The sequence below is a fragment of the Neomonachus schauinslandi genome, chromosome 8 (assembly GCF_002201575.2).
Source record: "Neomonachus schauinslandi chromosome 8, ASM220157v2, whole genome shotgun sequence".
NCBI classification, from domain to species: domain Eukaryota; kingdom Metazoa; phylum Chordata; class Mammalia; order Carnivora; family Phocidae; genus Neomonachus; species Neomonachus schauinslandi.
The window spans coordinates 86,106,820-86,122,381 of NC_058410.1; the positions used below are offsets into that span (position 1 = coordinate 86,106,820).

Here is a 15,562-nt window from a genome sequence, read left to right on the forward strand (position 1 = left end):
ATAGGTGAGAAGGAATGGCATAGAAAGCACCCATACAGGTGGGAGGCTTTGATTAAGGTGGAAAGATATTTCCTCTGTTGTTATAAGAGCAATAAAAATGAAAAGATGTGCAAGTGGGTTCTTAGATTTTGTGTGCAAATGAAAGAATTCTTCTCTGATTGGCCTCTATTTTCTTATTGATATTTGAGGTCATTAGCTGAGGGCATGATAGAGGGGAGAGTATGTGGACTCCTGTATTTCACAAGCTGAAATTTGTGAATGAAAGACTAATAATGTTTTTGTTACCCAGGGTAGGGTTCTTCTCATTACCATATTTGAATGAGGTATACATTTAGATTAAGTGATTGACTAAATTTCCTGAAATTTTCTTGAGGGTAACCTACTCCTAGTTTTTGTTAAGTGATGTGTGTTTTTCTTTTAAAACAGTAGATAATTTTATGGTAAAAATGTGGTTGAGATTTCATTAATTCATGTAGCTAACATCTTTGGAGCACTTTATTATGTAGTGTGCAAGGTCTTGGGGATAAAGATGGAGGGTTATTGTCTCTTTCCTCAAGGGTCACAGTGGGGAGAGACATAAATACATAACTTGGGCTATAATATTTAAGTGCTCTAATAAGAGATAAATACTAGGTTTTGACGATGGAGTAGCAAGTTCCTAGCCTTGCCTTGAAGAATCAGGGAAGACCTAATAAGGAATGACATTTGAATTGAAATTTGAGGAGTGGAAATTTGTCATCAGACTAAATAAAGAAAAAAGATAAATAGCATGTGAAGTGTATTCATCTTTTTAGAGTGCTGTAAATAACAGACATTTATTTTCTCACAGTTCTAGAGGTTAGAAGTCTGTGGTCAGAATGTTGGCAAGTTTGGTTTCTGGTGAGAACTCTCGTCTTGGCTGCTGCCTTCTTATTGTGTCCTACATTGTCTTTCCTGTGTGCTCTCACTGGGAGAAAGAGTGCTCTCTGGTGTCTGTTCTTCCTAAAGTGACTCAATCCCATCGGACTAGGGTCCCACCTTATTTAACTGATGACCTTCCTAAAGGCTCTATATCCAGATGCCATCACATTGGGGGTTAGGCCTTCAACATAAGAATTTTGTGGGGACAAATTCAGTCCATAACATTCTGTTCTCTGGCCCCCCCAAAATTCATGACCTTACTATGTACAAATGCATTCATCCCATCCCAGCAGCCCCCAAAGTCTTAATTGAGCATCAGTGCTGAGTCCAAAATCTTATCAAAATACCACCTAAATCAGGTATCAGTGAGACCTGAAATACGATGCATCCTGAGTCAAAATTCTTCTTTAGCAGTGAACCATTGAAACCAGACAAGTTATGTGCCTCAAAAATAGAATAGTAGGGCAGGAATAGGATAGACATTTCTGTTCTAAAAGGGAGATATTGAAAAGAAAAAAAGGGATTATGGGTTCCAAGCAAGTCCAAAACCTAACAAGGCAAATTATATTAGATCTTAAGACTCAAGAATAATTACCTTTGGTTGGATGCTCTGCTTTCCAGGCCCACTGAGGGGTAGGTGGTAGGGTCACCACCATGGCCCTGGGTAGTGGCCCTGCCCTCTTGGTTCTGGGCCTAGGTCCTGCTCCCTCGACTCTTTGTAGCAGTTACCTGGTGGCCACAACTGAGGAAAGCAAGGAGGAAGCAGCCTTGCCCCCTGGGCCTGTGGTGGGAGTGGCAGCCCTGATGATAACTGAATTGCTTTTGGTTACTTTTTCTTGAAGGATAAAGCATGTTCTCAGCTAAATAATTCTGTCATCCTGCCCTGTAGAATCCCAAAAATCTCATAGCCTACCTTATTTTGTCCCATCTCTGTTCCCTTTATTTCAAATTGGCAGTGTCCCTGTTAGTATCATCCTACCACTATTCCTGGCTTCTGCTGAGATGGTTGATTAAACCCATGGTTTCCACCCTTACTCCTCTCCTTATCAGGTGGTTGTTCAGCCACACTCTTAACACAGGCTTCATCATTCTTTTACAATACAGATGGAGTAGCTCCTTCACCTTACCTCTCTCCTCTCGCATTTTACTGTAAACAGTAAGGAGAAACCATCCTGCTCCTTCAACACTTTGCTTAGAATCCTCCTCAGCTAAATACCCAATTTCATCTCTTAAAAGTTCTGCCTTCCACAGAAACACAAAAACAGTTCAGCCAAAGTCCTTACCACTGTATTACAAGTTATCTTCTTTTAGTTTTCAATAACATGTTCTTTATTTCTAGCTGAGATTTCACCAGAATGACCTTCAGTGTCCATACTTCTACCAACATTCTATTCATGATGATATATGTCTTCTGTAAGACAACAAAGGCTTTCTCTATAACTCTTCTTTTTGAGTCCTCCCTCTTGCCTTTAACATCCATATTTTTATCAGTAGTCTCTTTGTTAAAATACAAAATTCAAACGAGTAAATTTGAAGATCTAGTTGGCTTTATTCAGCAGTTTGTGAATTGGGCAGCATCTCATCTAGCAAGTAGAAAGGAGCTCTAAGGAGTTATGCAAAATGGAAGATTTTTATAAGTAGAAGGAGGTGAGATAAGGAAGTTCAAAGAGGGAATTGTTTCAAGCAAGATCACCTTCCCTGAGGGCACAGCAGAGTTTTTTTTTTTGTTTTTTTTTTTAAGCAGTTGTCTGATTGTTCAAGATGAGAACTGAACTAGCTGCCCTTTTTTTTAAGATTTTATTTATTTATTTGACAGAGACAGAGCGAGAGAGGGAACACAAGCAGGGGGAGTGGGAGAGGGAGAAGCAGCCTTCCTGTGGAGCAGGGAGCCCAATGTGGGGCTTGATCCCAGGACCCTGGGATCCTGACCTGAGCCGAAGGCAGACGCTTAACGACTGAGCCACCCAGGGGCCCAAAGCAGGGGGTTTTTATCAGGCAGATTACCTTACTAGGAAATTCCAGACTGATTGGTTTAAAATTCTACTCCTGGGAGAGGTTGAAATTGCTCTGAGGTTAGGTATTAAATCTTGGTGGGGCTTAGCACAAGTGACTCCATTTGGGGCCTGCCTTCCTTCCTTCCTTTCTTTTCACTTTCAAGGCAGGCTACGCTTTTTCTGGTTGCATCTTAAAACTCTTCCAGCCTCTGCTCATTACTGAGTTTCAAAGAGACAGCCACATTTTTAGGTATTTTTTACAGTAGCAGTCCACTTAACAGTACCAAAATCTGTATCAATCTACTTGGGCTGCCATAACAAAATAGCACAGACTGGGTAGCTTAAACAGTGAACATTTATTTTCTCAAGTTCTAGAGTTCTGGAGGCTACAAGTCCATGATCAAGGTTTCAGTAAATTTGGTTTCTGCTGAAGATACTAGGCTTATAAATGGCTGCTTTTTCACTGTCTCCTCACATGGGCTTTATTTTACTCTCCGCTAGCAGGGAGAGAGAACTGTGTAGTGTCTCTTCCTCTTCTTATAAGGACACCAATCCTATTGGATTAGAACCTTACCCTTAGGACCTTATTTGACCGTAATTACCTCCTGGAAAGCCCAGTATCCAAATATCATCACACTGGTGGTTAGGACTTCAACATATGAATTTTAGAGGGACGAGTTGAGTACATAACATTATGGTAACTTGAGAGGCTGCAGTTAACATGGAATATTTGAAGAAAGATATAAAACATATAATGTGAATTTTTTTTAAAAAGAGAGAGAGAGAGAGAAACCAAGAAACAGATTCTTTATTTGAGAGAGAGAGCACAAGTAGGCAGAGCAGCAGGCAGAGGGGGAGGGAGAGGGAGGCTCCCCGCTGAGCAGAGAGCCCAACGTGGGGCTCGATCCCAGGACCCTGCAGTTATGACCTGAGCCAAAGGCAGATACTTAACCGACCGAGCCACCCAGGCGCCCCTATTTTTTTTTTTTTATTGGAGAGAGAGAGAGAATGCACAAGAGGGGCAGGGGAGGGGCCAAAGGAGGGAGAGAGAGAGAGAGAATCCCAAGCAAGCTCCTCACTAAGTGTTGAGCTGGACACAGGGCTTAATGTCACAACCCTGAGATCATGACCCGAGCCAAAATCAAGAGTCAGACGCTCAGCTGACTGAGCCACCCAGGCACCCTACATATAATGTGAATTTTAACTCTCACCCTCCTCAGTACAAAAAAAAAAAAAAAAAAGTATGATGTGATGTTTCAGATGTTTGTGTAGGTGAGGGACAGGCTATGATTAGCCAGGTAGGTAGACTGGGTCTTATAAACAACATTTAAGAAATTTTGAGTTTTATCCTGCTGAACAATTGAAAGACAGTGAAGATTGTGTATACATTTGTGTGTGTGTGAATGCATGAAAGTAATATATCTAAGAGTTACAGCACCATGAAGGATGCGTTTGAAAGGGGCAGTTGGAAGTTGGGTTGGAGAATTGAAATATAAATGGTAGATAGGAAGACCAATCATGTAATCATTTTAATAGTTAAGGTGACAGATGAGGGTCTGAACTAGAGTAGTTACAAAGAGAGCAGAGAGGAAAAGAAACTGATAAGCTATTTGGAAGATAAACATGACTGGTGATTGGGTGTAAGATGTGAAAATCTTATTTCTATTCTACTGAATTTATCATTTCAGTTTCATATCTACTGAAATTCGTTAGCCTTTCCTTTGTCTTTTCCGTAAGAGATAATCTGTATTAAACTAATACAGTGAGTCAGATTGGGTATAAAGTATTTTTACTAAGCGGTTTTTCAGTTTTACTGTTTTTTAAGATTGTAAGAGAAATTTATAACCTTTTGAGGCTCCAGGTCTTATCTTGATCTAGTATGGGTGTTTTTGGAAGCTAAGGTTCTCCTTATGCATTTTTATTTTGAGAGAGATTGAGATTAAGAAAATATCTGTACTTTCTACCACATAAATCTCATTATACTCTTACTCCTGGTTACTTTACTATCATTATCATTTAGTAAATGGCTGATAAACTTATTAAATGCTGCCTCCTCATCAAAATTGATGTATCTATATTCAAGACACATCTGACTTTAGTTTTAGTTGCCTTTGCATCTGTTGGGAGGTATTCCTTTCTCTTTATAGATCTTTGTCTACAGGCTGACATTTGGCCAGTGAACGTTAGTTTGCCCCTTCGGGTTGTTAAGAAGTTGAAATGCTTGCATGTTAGTCAGCTGCTGCTCTGCCTTCCTGAGTCTTCTTACCCATCCTAGGCCTGTTTAAAGGGTAAAGCCTGGTTCAGCAGGGTCTTCCAGAATTAAGGCCAGTGTGTCTGTTGACTACTTTGTGCCTTTGCCAAATTGGTTGTGAAATGTTTTGAATATTATTGTTCAGGATGTATAGATGAATTTAGTTTTAACTCTTGAATTCAGCCTACACATGTTTCTCTTAGTTGATGTGAAAATATTTCACATCTGTTTCTTAGATTATACAATCCTGGTGACAGGATTCTCCTAATTGAGGAGAACCTGCTTTGGGGTTTGTGCTTTTGTTACTCCCTGTAGTTCCTACCTGAAAGTAAGCGCTAAAATGTTACTCTGCTGGATCTCCTCAAAATAAGTATTTTTCTGAAGTCATTCTGACAGTAGTTTGGGCCATTTGACCTTAAAAAAACAAAACAAAACAAAAAAATTTTTTTTTGTCATAGAAAGTTCTTGGTGATACTATATACAACATAGAAGTTTTTCCCATACTTACAGAATTGGTCATTCCCAACTAAGAAATTCAAAATAAACTTTTCAAAAAATACATGTATCGGGAAAAAAAACTCCATCCAAAAAAAATTGAGGGATATTATATAGGTAGTTTTTACTTGCTTGGTTTATACTTTTGTTCAAATGCAGATAAATAAGTTAATATCATTATAGAAGTATAATTTGCAAGAGTTGTTTTTTTTATTTTTTGATTCCACTTTACTGCTTTTATTTTTTAATCTTGTGACCAGAGCAACGATGAACTTTTTGCATTTATTGCTCTAACTCTGTGTGAGTAATCACTTTTCTTTCTGAAAGTGGTGTGAAATAAGTCTCCAAGATTAAGAGTGTAGTAAATGCACATCAGTGCAAATAGTTAGAAATTTAAATAACCTCCTGACATGCTCTGACCATTCATCTTTTTGTAAGAATAATAAGTATCAGTAGTACCAAGGAGTAAAGGTTTAAAAAAAAGAATAGAATGATTACTTTGTTTTACTTGCACGCATTATTAGATACTTACTATATTGTTGAACTCATTTAGTATTTCCTCTTTACAAAAGAGGATAGATCTTTGTGCTTTGTTTACAATTAAAATTAGGTTAGAAAGGAGGTAGTATTAGAGTTATTTCTTTTATTTCTGTTTGATTCTCCACATACACAATTTCAGAGATACCCAGCACTTTACCTTAATCTTGTTTCTGACTAGATATTAAAGTAATATCTATTTTCTTCCTTTCCTCCTCTTTTCTTTCTTTCTTTTTCTTGATTATTTCCCTGTTTGTTCATTCGTTTTTTCTTTCTTTCTTTTCTTTCTTTCTTTCTTTCTTTCGTTCTTTCTTTCTTTCTTTCTTTCTTTCTTTCTTTCTTTCTTTTTCTTTCTTTTCGTTCTTTTTTCTTTCTTTCTTTTTCTTTCTTCCTTCCTTCCTTCTGTCCGTCTGTCTTCTCTTGTCTCCCAGTTTAAGCCTCTAGAGCACGTCCTGGGAAGCTAGCTGTCACTGTTATTTTTATGATGCCCCTTCAGCTGTGGATTGAAAAATAAATAGAAACTACTTTCACAAAGTGTGTTGGTTAGAATCTTGAATGACATAAAAAAATGCTAAGAAGAAAGTAAAAATTATCCCTAGTCTCACAATAAGATATTTACTGTGCATTTTGATATGTTTCCTTTCTGTTCTTTTCTATGTATATAAATATATTGAAATCATTACATATATTTTTATTCTGTTCTTCTGATTTATTATAGAAATTCTTAACCTTTTTTGTGCCATGGACCTTTTTGATCATCTTTAGCCCATGGCTCCTTCTCAAAATATTTTAAATGCAAAAAATAAAATACATAGGACTGCAAAGGAAACTAATTATATTGAATGCAGTAATAAAACTATTAAAAGAAATTTATAATATGGTGAACACACAGGTAGGAAACTTACCACATCCCTCTGTACATGGTGCAGATTTGATTTGTTAATTTGTGTGTGTGTGTGGTGGGGGCAGTTGATCTTTGTATAAAAAATTACTAGAAATTGAGTTTTGGAGGGGTGACTGGGTGGCTCAGTTGGTTAAGCATCTGCCTTCGGCTCAGGTCATGATCCCAGGATCCTGGGATTGAGGGAGCCTGCTTCTCTCATTCCCTCTGCCACTTCCCCTGCTTGTGCTCTCTTGTTCTCTCTCTTAAATAAATCAATAAAATCTTTAAAAAAAAAAAAAAGGAATTGAGTTTTAGACCATTTCCTTTTATTTAAATTTTTATCTTTACAGCCATTAACCAGATTTATTTTCTTTTTTGTAGTGCTTTTGTTCCTCTGAATGTTCCTAATAATAAAAATTCTACAGAGTGGGAAAAAGTGAAGTTCCTGTTTGAAGAACTTGGAAGTAGTCGTAAGTATTCTTTTTTAAAAATATTCATAATATTTCATATTTTATGACTCTTGGGACTTTTTTGAGTAGTCTCTACAGTGTTAAGAATTTAACCTCACAGTTCTTTTGACTTGTGGTTAAAAGTGTGCTAGAAAAATTGGGAGCCTTGTGTTGTTAGACTCACTTCTAACTATTATGTAGTTAAGTCTCTTCATACAATTACCAAGTCGAAACAAAAATATAATCTTCAAAATATTTTAGCAGTGAAGGTCTTATAATTTCGATGTTTGTTAATTCACTTGGGATTATATAGAATATGTTAAAGAAATGTGCTTGATATATTGTTTTTTATTTTTAACTTTTAGCCAGTGAGAAAACTACATATTGCTGTTTGATCATCATTAAATAATTTTTATGTGGAATATAAATTACAGAGGTTTCATATGAATGAAATAATATTTTATTATAAATTTACCTCACCAAAACATTTGGAATTGCTTTTCCAGAAGTTTCCCTCAACTTTATCAGTGTGACTTAGGTTTTTAGAAGGAAAAAATTAGGCAGGTTCAGGAGGTTAGGTTAAGAAAGATGCTCAATCACTGAAAAGTACAGTTGATATTAGAAACTGATATCAAATAAGAATGTGTATCTTATTCCTCAGAATTTCATGTGCATTTGAACTTAGTAATAACTTTATTTTCAAAGAAACCTACAATATTTATTTTATAAACTTGAAAAATGTTTATTGCTTTTGTATTCTTTTTAGTAAGCACTATACAGTCTTGATCAGCATTTCTTTTTCTTTATCCAGATATAATATTAAATGATGATTAAATTAAGTCTTGGAGTCCTTGCTGTACAACTTCTTAATTTTCTTGCTTTCCACTTAAGATTTCATTGTGTAAATTTTGGTCCATTAATATCTTGCTGATACTAGCAAGAACTAGGATAGCAGTCCTGGCATGTATTAATACTGAATTGTCAGGATTTATGCACCTGATCCCATTACTGAGAAATAAATTGCTTCTTTTCTCGTAGTTAACTCCTTCAGGTCTCTTGAGTAACTACTCTTCTGCCTTAAACATTAAGTTGTACGCTGGTCTTTGAGTATTGGTATAACTTGAATCAGTAATTATATAGGTACTGTAGTATTCTAATTTCTGTAATCTCATGCTCTTTAGTCTTAACATTATTTCTTTTATCTCAAATCTTAAACACCATATCCTAGAGTACATTTTGCTTAATGGTATTAGTAATATTAACTTTTTTGACTGGACAAATATGTTAATATAATACTCCATTTTATCAATTGTAGGGTGCGTATTTTCCCACATTTTTATATTTCTGATATTGGGATGTGTTTTATAAGTGATAGACCTTAAAATTGCTATCAGCTAAATACCAGATCTCTCCTAGTTTTTGGGTTTTTTTTTTTTTTAAAGATTTTATTTATTAGAGAGTGCAGAAGCAGGGGGTAGGGGCCAGAGGAGGGGGAGAGGGAGAAGCAGACTCCATGCCGAGCAGGGAGCCCAACACGGGGCTCCATCCCAGAACCCTGAGATCATGACCTGAGCCGAAGGCAGATGCTTAACTGACTGAGCCACCCAGGCACACCTCTCCTAGTTTTATGAACAATTTCTGTTGATAATTCTAGTAACATCAAGAAGATAATAGCATCAGAATGTCTTTGATTTAATAAAATCTAATATTTTAGTTTTACAAAATGAAGGCTTAAAAATTAGGCTTGCATAGCAGCTTGTGAATTTGTTTAATAATATGCTTTCTTGAGGTGTGATATAAAACTGAGACATGAGTTTTAAGAAGATAAATGATTCTGATTTTATTGTTATTCATGAAAGATTAATATACATTAAATTAAAATTATATTTGGTTCCACAGGACCTGCATTTTAACTAGATCAAAACAGGTTCAATAGGACCTATATTAAAACTGAAAAAATTAGTATTACTCCCATTTATGAATATTCAAATTTGCTTAGTGTTTCATTGTATAATCTAGTATAATTATTTAAAAGTGTCACTCTTGCCTCCAAATTACTGGCCTTCTCTTAAACAATTTACTATGTCTAACTTGTTAACATAATATTCTTCCTGTGTTAGTACTTTGTTTGAATTTATTTTTTGTTTGTGTTTGCTTTTTATTTGGTTTTGTTTTTTTCCTGCCAGATGGGCAGTCTAGCTCCTTTCAAGTTAAAGAATGAAATAAACTCTTTAAGATTTAGTTTTAGGCTATATGTTGAAAACTTATTTGAAAATTAAGAAACTAGGAATATCAGGATTGCGGGCAGAGGGAAGAGAAGTAGTCAGTGTCAGTGGCTTTCCTATGTAATGTTATTTCTCAAGGACTGCCATTCAGAAAGTCTAGGATAGTTTTTTTGCCACCTTTTGAGCATCTAATATTTTGCTGATTTCTTTTTAGGCTCAATAATTAGACAATAATTTTTCTCTTTAATTTTAAGAAGTGAAAGAAAGAAAATCTTAGTCCAAAAGATTTTTGCAAATCAATTTGTGAAGATCCTTTTAAAAACTCTTTTCTCAGGGCACCTGGCTGGCTCAATAAAGCATGCAACTCTTGATCTCAGGGTTGTGGGTTTGAGCCCCATGTTGGGTGTAGAGATTTTCTCCCCTTGGAGTTGGCACTTCAAAGATGAGGTAATATACATTGGGTTTATTCCTTAAGAATGTATAAGAAACCCAGTTTTTATATCTTTATATTGATTTTTTGAATATAAACATTTGAATAGTATATGTGTACATTTTTAACAAAGTTCTGCTTCCTTTGCAGATGGTTTAGCTGCATTGTCATTTTCTATTAGTTCTCTGACCTTGGTTGGAATGTTGGCAGCTATAACTTACACAGTAAGTGTAACGGTGATAATTGAGTTAAAATTAAGAAATTACTTTATGAAGCAATTTCATTTTACCTTCGTCATGTATTCAATTGATTATATTTTCCTCTTTAATATTTTAGTGCTTGCTTCTTCATTTTCTTAAGTTTTCTTTACTGAAGAGGAGAGTAAATTTTTAACTACTTAGTCACAATCATTTTATCTATATTTTTGAAATTTAACATTCAGAAACAAATTTTATAACTTGTGAACCTTGAAGATGGTTATATATTATGCCATAGTAGATTTAGTGATTTATAAGCATATTAGAACTTTGAACTGTAGATCAGTATCTATTACTGATGCAGTAGATTCATCCTACTTGGGTATGTAGAGTTTTTAAATTTAGATATTTTATATAATGTGATATCTCCTTAGTGTATAGAATCTAATCTTACACACTGAGAGACTACTTTTTTTTTTTCCAGTCTTTCTGGAGATAGTAAGGTATGAGTTATAGCCTGCCAAACTTGTGTACAGTCTGTTTTTTGAGTTTTTTGCTCAAATTATAGAGGAAAAACCAACAATAAATGCTTCTTACCTACCTCTTGAAAGAGAGTGGTGTAGGAAGCTTTAAATTATCTAGAACCTTTCCAGATTAATTGAGTTTATGTTTACAGAATTCTTAATTCTTACAGAAATGGGAAATACTGGTTATAAGGAAAACATTTTTGGATATTGTTCCAATATATCTTTCTTTAGACATGAAAGAAATGGGCTTTTAGTGTGATAGCAGAATCTAATTTTGTTACATAATTATTCAAGGGTCATCATTTAGAATAAAAGCAGTCTAAAATACATGCATTTTAATATGTCAGGTGCTTATTTGGATACTCTGTTTTATTTATTGCCTTTTTTTTTTTTTTAAGATTTTATTTATTTATTTGACAGAGAGAGACACAGCGAGAGAAGGAACACAAGCAGGGGGAGTGGGAGAGGGAGAAGCAGGCTTCTTGCCGAGCAGGGAGCCCGATGCGGGACTCGATCCCAGGACCCTGGGATCATGACCTGAGCCGAAGGCAGACACTTAACAACTGAGCCACCCAGGCACCCAATTTATTGCCATTTTTTTCATGGATTACTACATAAGGAATTTGTCATACTATTAGTGGTGATTATCCTTCCATCTCACAGAATATATGTGTGCTATCTTTATTTATTTGTCTTTTTAAAATTTATTTATTTTTTGGAGAGAGACAGAGAATGTGAGCGGGGTGGTTAGGGGCAGATGGGGGAAGAGAGAGAGAGAATCTTAAGCAGGTTCTATGCCTGGTGTGGAGCCTAACAGGGGGCTCAGTCCCACAACCCTGAGATCATGACCTGAGCCGAAATCAGGAGTTGGACGCTTGACCAACTGAGCCACCTAGGCACTCCTCTTTCTTTTAAGAAGCAGTCACAAATTGGGCACCTGGGTGGCTCAGTCGGTTAAGCGTCTGCCTTCGGCTCAGGTCATGATCCCAGGGTCCTGGGATCGAGTCCCACAGCAGGCTCCCTGCTCTGTGGGGAGCCTGCTTCTCCCTCTCCCACTCCCCCTGCTTGTGTTCCCTCTCTCGCTGTATCTCTCTCTGTCAAATAAATAAATAAAATCTTTAAAAAAAAAAAAAAGCAGTCACAAATTAACAACAAATTAGGAGTTCGACCTCAACTCTAATTGTTATTCTGTGACTGATGTGTTAAGGTGATTTTGCGTGTTTTTTAACCTTCCTGCGTCAGAGTCTTTCCCATTAATGAGAGTAAAAAAATGCCTCTTGGAGGTTTTTTGAAGGTCAAATGATACTGTGTAAAAGTGCTTTGAAAACTATAGGAAAATGAGTATATAACAGTTGATAAAAGATAGTCAGGAGAAATAGATGGAAAAAGAGGAAACCAATATGTAAGGTCAACATCAAGAACTATGAAAGGTCTAAGATTTTACCCTCGTTGTAGCCTGTTACAGTTCTGTGGTTGTTGGCTGAAGATGCAAGACTTCTGGGTCAAAGAGAGACCTTTGTATTACAGCAATAACAATAGCCTTAGCATTAGCATTTTCCTTTGCTGGTTTCCTCAGTTCCAATTCCCATGGGGTAATGTGAAGTGCACCAGATGATACTTCCATATAGAAGAGGAACCTTTGAACTTATGGAAGCTGAAGCTTTTATAATGGACAGTAAGTCTGCTTGCCCTTTGCTCCAGAGGAAGATGCTATCTTTGTTTTCCAAGGCTATTTTTCTATATAAACATCCTTGAAAAGATAGTATAGAAAAAAATGAGCATTTGTGCCTGGTTTGCAAGGTGTGAAGAAATTAGAGACCCATGGAAGATTGTCTTCCAATAGTCAAATGGTATTTGCTATGAAAAAAAATAAAGCAGTATAATGGGATAGACAATACTGGAGGCTGGTTCTACTATAAAGATCAGGAGTGACTTCTCTAACATTTGAACAGAGACCTGAGTAAAGTGACTGAGCCAGCCATGAAGGAAGAGTAAGTGCAGAAATCCTGAGGTAGGCACATGTATGCAGTGTTCAGATAATAGCAAAGAGGCAAAGCCAGTATGGCTGGAGCTCGGTTAACAAGGGGAAGGAAGGCCGAAGTTTAGATGAGAAATTAATATAGAGCCTTATGCACCATGGTTAGGATTTTGAATTTTATTTTGGTTGAGATTAGAAACCATTGGAAGGTTTTAAATGGAGAAGTAATAGGATCTGTCTAACATTTTAACACTATTACTCTGGTGGCTCTGAATTACATAAGCTGTGGCAGTGATGAGTGGGAGTGGGAAAAATCTGTGAAATTACTAAATTCTTTGAAAGAGAGCTTCCCTGTAGGAATGATAGTATTGTAAAGTAAATATTTTCAACTAATATTTTATATTACTCTAACTTAAGCTGTGAAAATGATCATTTAAATAATCAAACCAAATAAAATAATCATACTGATTTAGTTAAGATATCCTTAGAAGAACCTTATGTTTTTAGAATGCAGAGGGCATTGATAAACAGAGGACTTTATGATGCGGCCTAGGTTGGGAACCTGAAAGACGTAGAAGGTATGCTGAATAGGTGGGGAGGGGTCCCTTAAGTCCTAAGCCCAGGGGAGAGGGTCCAATTTAACAGTATAGTAAGGTCATACTATCTAGGAGTTATATTTTTTCTTTAAGTAGCATAAGCAATAAAATGTGACTCTTGGTGGAAGGTCTTAAATGTAGATTCTTTTTAAGTCTGTGGGTCCCTTGAACTACTTTACTGTCTAAATTTACTCATTTCTAAACTGGGAATAATGTTTAATAAGGTTATGAAGATTTAATTAAGAAATTTACCCAGTCTTGGAATTTGTTGGTCACCCAGTAGTCACTAATAGCTCAAATTGTTGAATATTCACAGTTTAGTATGGTTTAAACTATAACTCACAGCTCTTTCCACATCTTGCGTGAAAGTAAACCAGATGCTAATAGCAGTTGTATCAACATCATTGAAAAAGTGGTTTATGAAAAGATGAGTAAGTCAAAGGAGGTATTCAAAGTTGGGTGGTAGTTACTTGGAGGAGGGGATGGATAGACAAACTTTTAAATAGCACAAAATATGCTCAGAACTCAGTGGAAGGATGTTTTGCCACCAAATCAGTCTGGCCAGTTTTACTATCTAGTATGTATAGAGAAGACCCTGTTTAAGGGGAGAGCATGACGTTTATACCTGAGCGCTAGTCATGAGTGAAAGTCTTTATGTAAAATCTCGTATCTGAACCCTAGCTTCCCCATCTGTAAAAATGGGCCATTAAAACTCAAACTTACTTAAAAGCTAGTTGAAAATCAACTGTTTATAGATAGGTGGTTTTGTTATAGAGAGGTGGTTAATAGTACTAATTATCATATTTGCTTGCAGATATAAAGTTTTGTCCTAACTTGTTATGGAAAAGCTTGAGAATTGAGCTTTTCACATGGTAGAGCATGGAAAGAGGGTACAGTATATATTCATGGGAAGTAGAAGAGATTTATTTTATTTTTTTGAGAGAGAGAAAGAGAGAGGGCATGCGCAAGCAGGGGAAGGAGCGGGGGAGAGGGAGACAGAGTATCTTAAGCAGGCTTCACCCTCGGTGGTAAGCCTAAACGGGGCTCAACCTCATGACCCTGAGATCATGACCTGAGCTGAAATCAGGAGTCAAATGCTTAACCAACTGAGCCACCCAGGCGCCCTAAGAGATTAATTTTAATTAAAGCTCCCAAAATGGGAAGTTAATATTTAGAGTACTTTGACCCTGAGTGCAAAGAACTAATTATTAAATGTAAAGTCGTGTCTACTATAGACTCTGTAACTGTTAGTATTGAGACCAGAAAAGTTTTTGTTGTTGTTGTTGTTTTAAGATTTTATTTATTTATTTGACAGAGAGAGACACAGCAAGAGAGGGAACACAAACAGGGAGAGTGGAGAGGGAGAAGCAGGCTTCCCGCTGAGCAGGGAGCCTGATGCGGGGCTCAATCCCAGGACCCTGGGATCCTGACCTGAGCCGAAGGCAGACGCTTAAGGATTGAGCCACCCAGGCGCCCCCGAGACCAGAAAAGTTTTTATAATGTGTTAGTAGAATGTGATTTTCTTAGCTACCCATTATTGTTTAGTTTAGAAACTAGTTGATTATTTAAATTTTACCAAGATCATATCTACTCTACCATGTCTTAAGGGATAACCCAATAATTAGGCACTATTCAATATTAGAAGAATGTCAAACAACGTACACCTTGCCTATTGTTTTCATCTTAAATTGAAAGGGAATGCTACTTTTTAAATTAAAAAAATGAAACCTCTAGACACACTATTTATGTAGATATTTTAATTTTTTGGTGCCACCAAGTGGGGAAATGTTGAATAATGATACTTTCATACAAAATGTATCCTATGGGCCAATGAAGTGCCTATAGAAACAGTGACTACTGAACTTTTTATTATATACACATATCAGTAAAAACTTTACCATGTCATATGTATATACATATATATATATTTATATGCACACACACCTATATACACACATAACATTATGCTAATCTAGATACATTTAATATAAAATGTAAAGTAATAGATTAAAGAAAATTAAAGTGATAAATTAAGGATTCAGAAATAGAAATAGAGCATTGATTTTTGGTAATCTTTGGAGAGAAATGCTCTTTAAAAGT

General features: G+C 36.1%; 1 protein-coding gene across 1 annotated transcript in view; it reads left to right on the forward strand.

The window, feature by feature from the left end:
- The window catches only part of LMBRD1 (LMBR1 domain containing 1), a 131,971-nt gene that overhangs the window by 35,314 nt on the left and 81,095 nt on the right, over positions 1 to 15,562 (forward strand). Inside the window, exons 6-7 of the mRNA XM_044917714.1 lie at positions 7,442 to 7,530; positions 10,315 to 10,388. Of these exons, the coding sequence (XP_044773649.1) occupies positions 7,442 to 7,530; positions 10,315 to 10,388 (163 nt within the window). The remainder of the gene's footprint in view (positions 1 to 7,441; positions 7,531 to 10,314; positions 10,389 to 15,562) is intronic.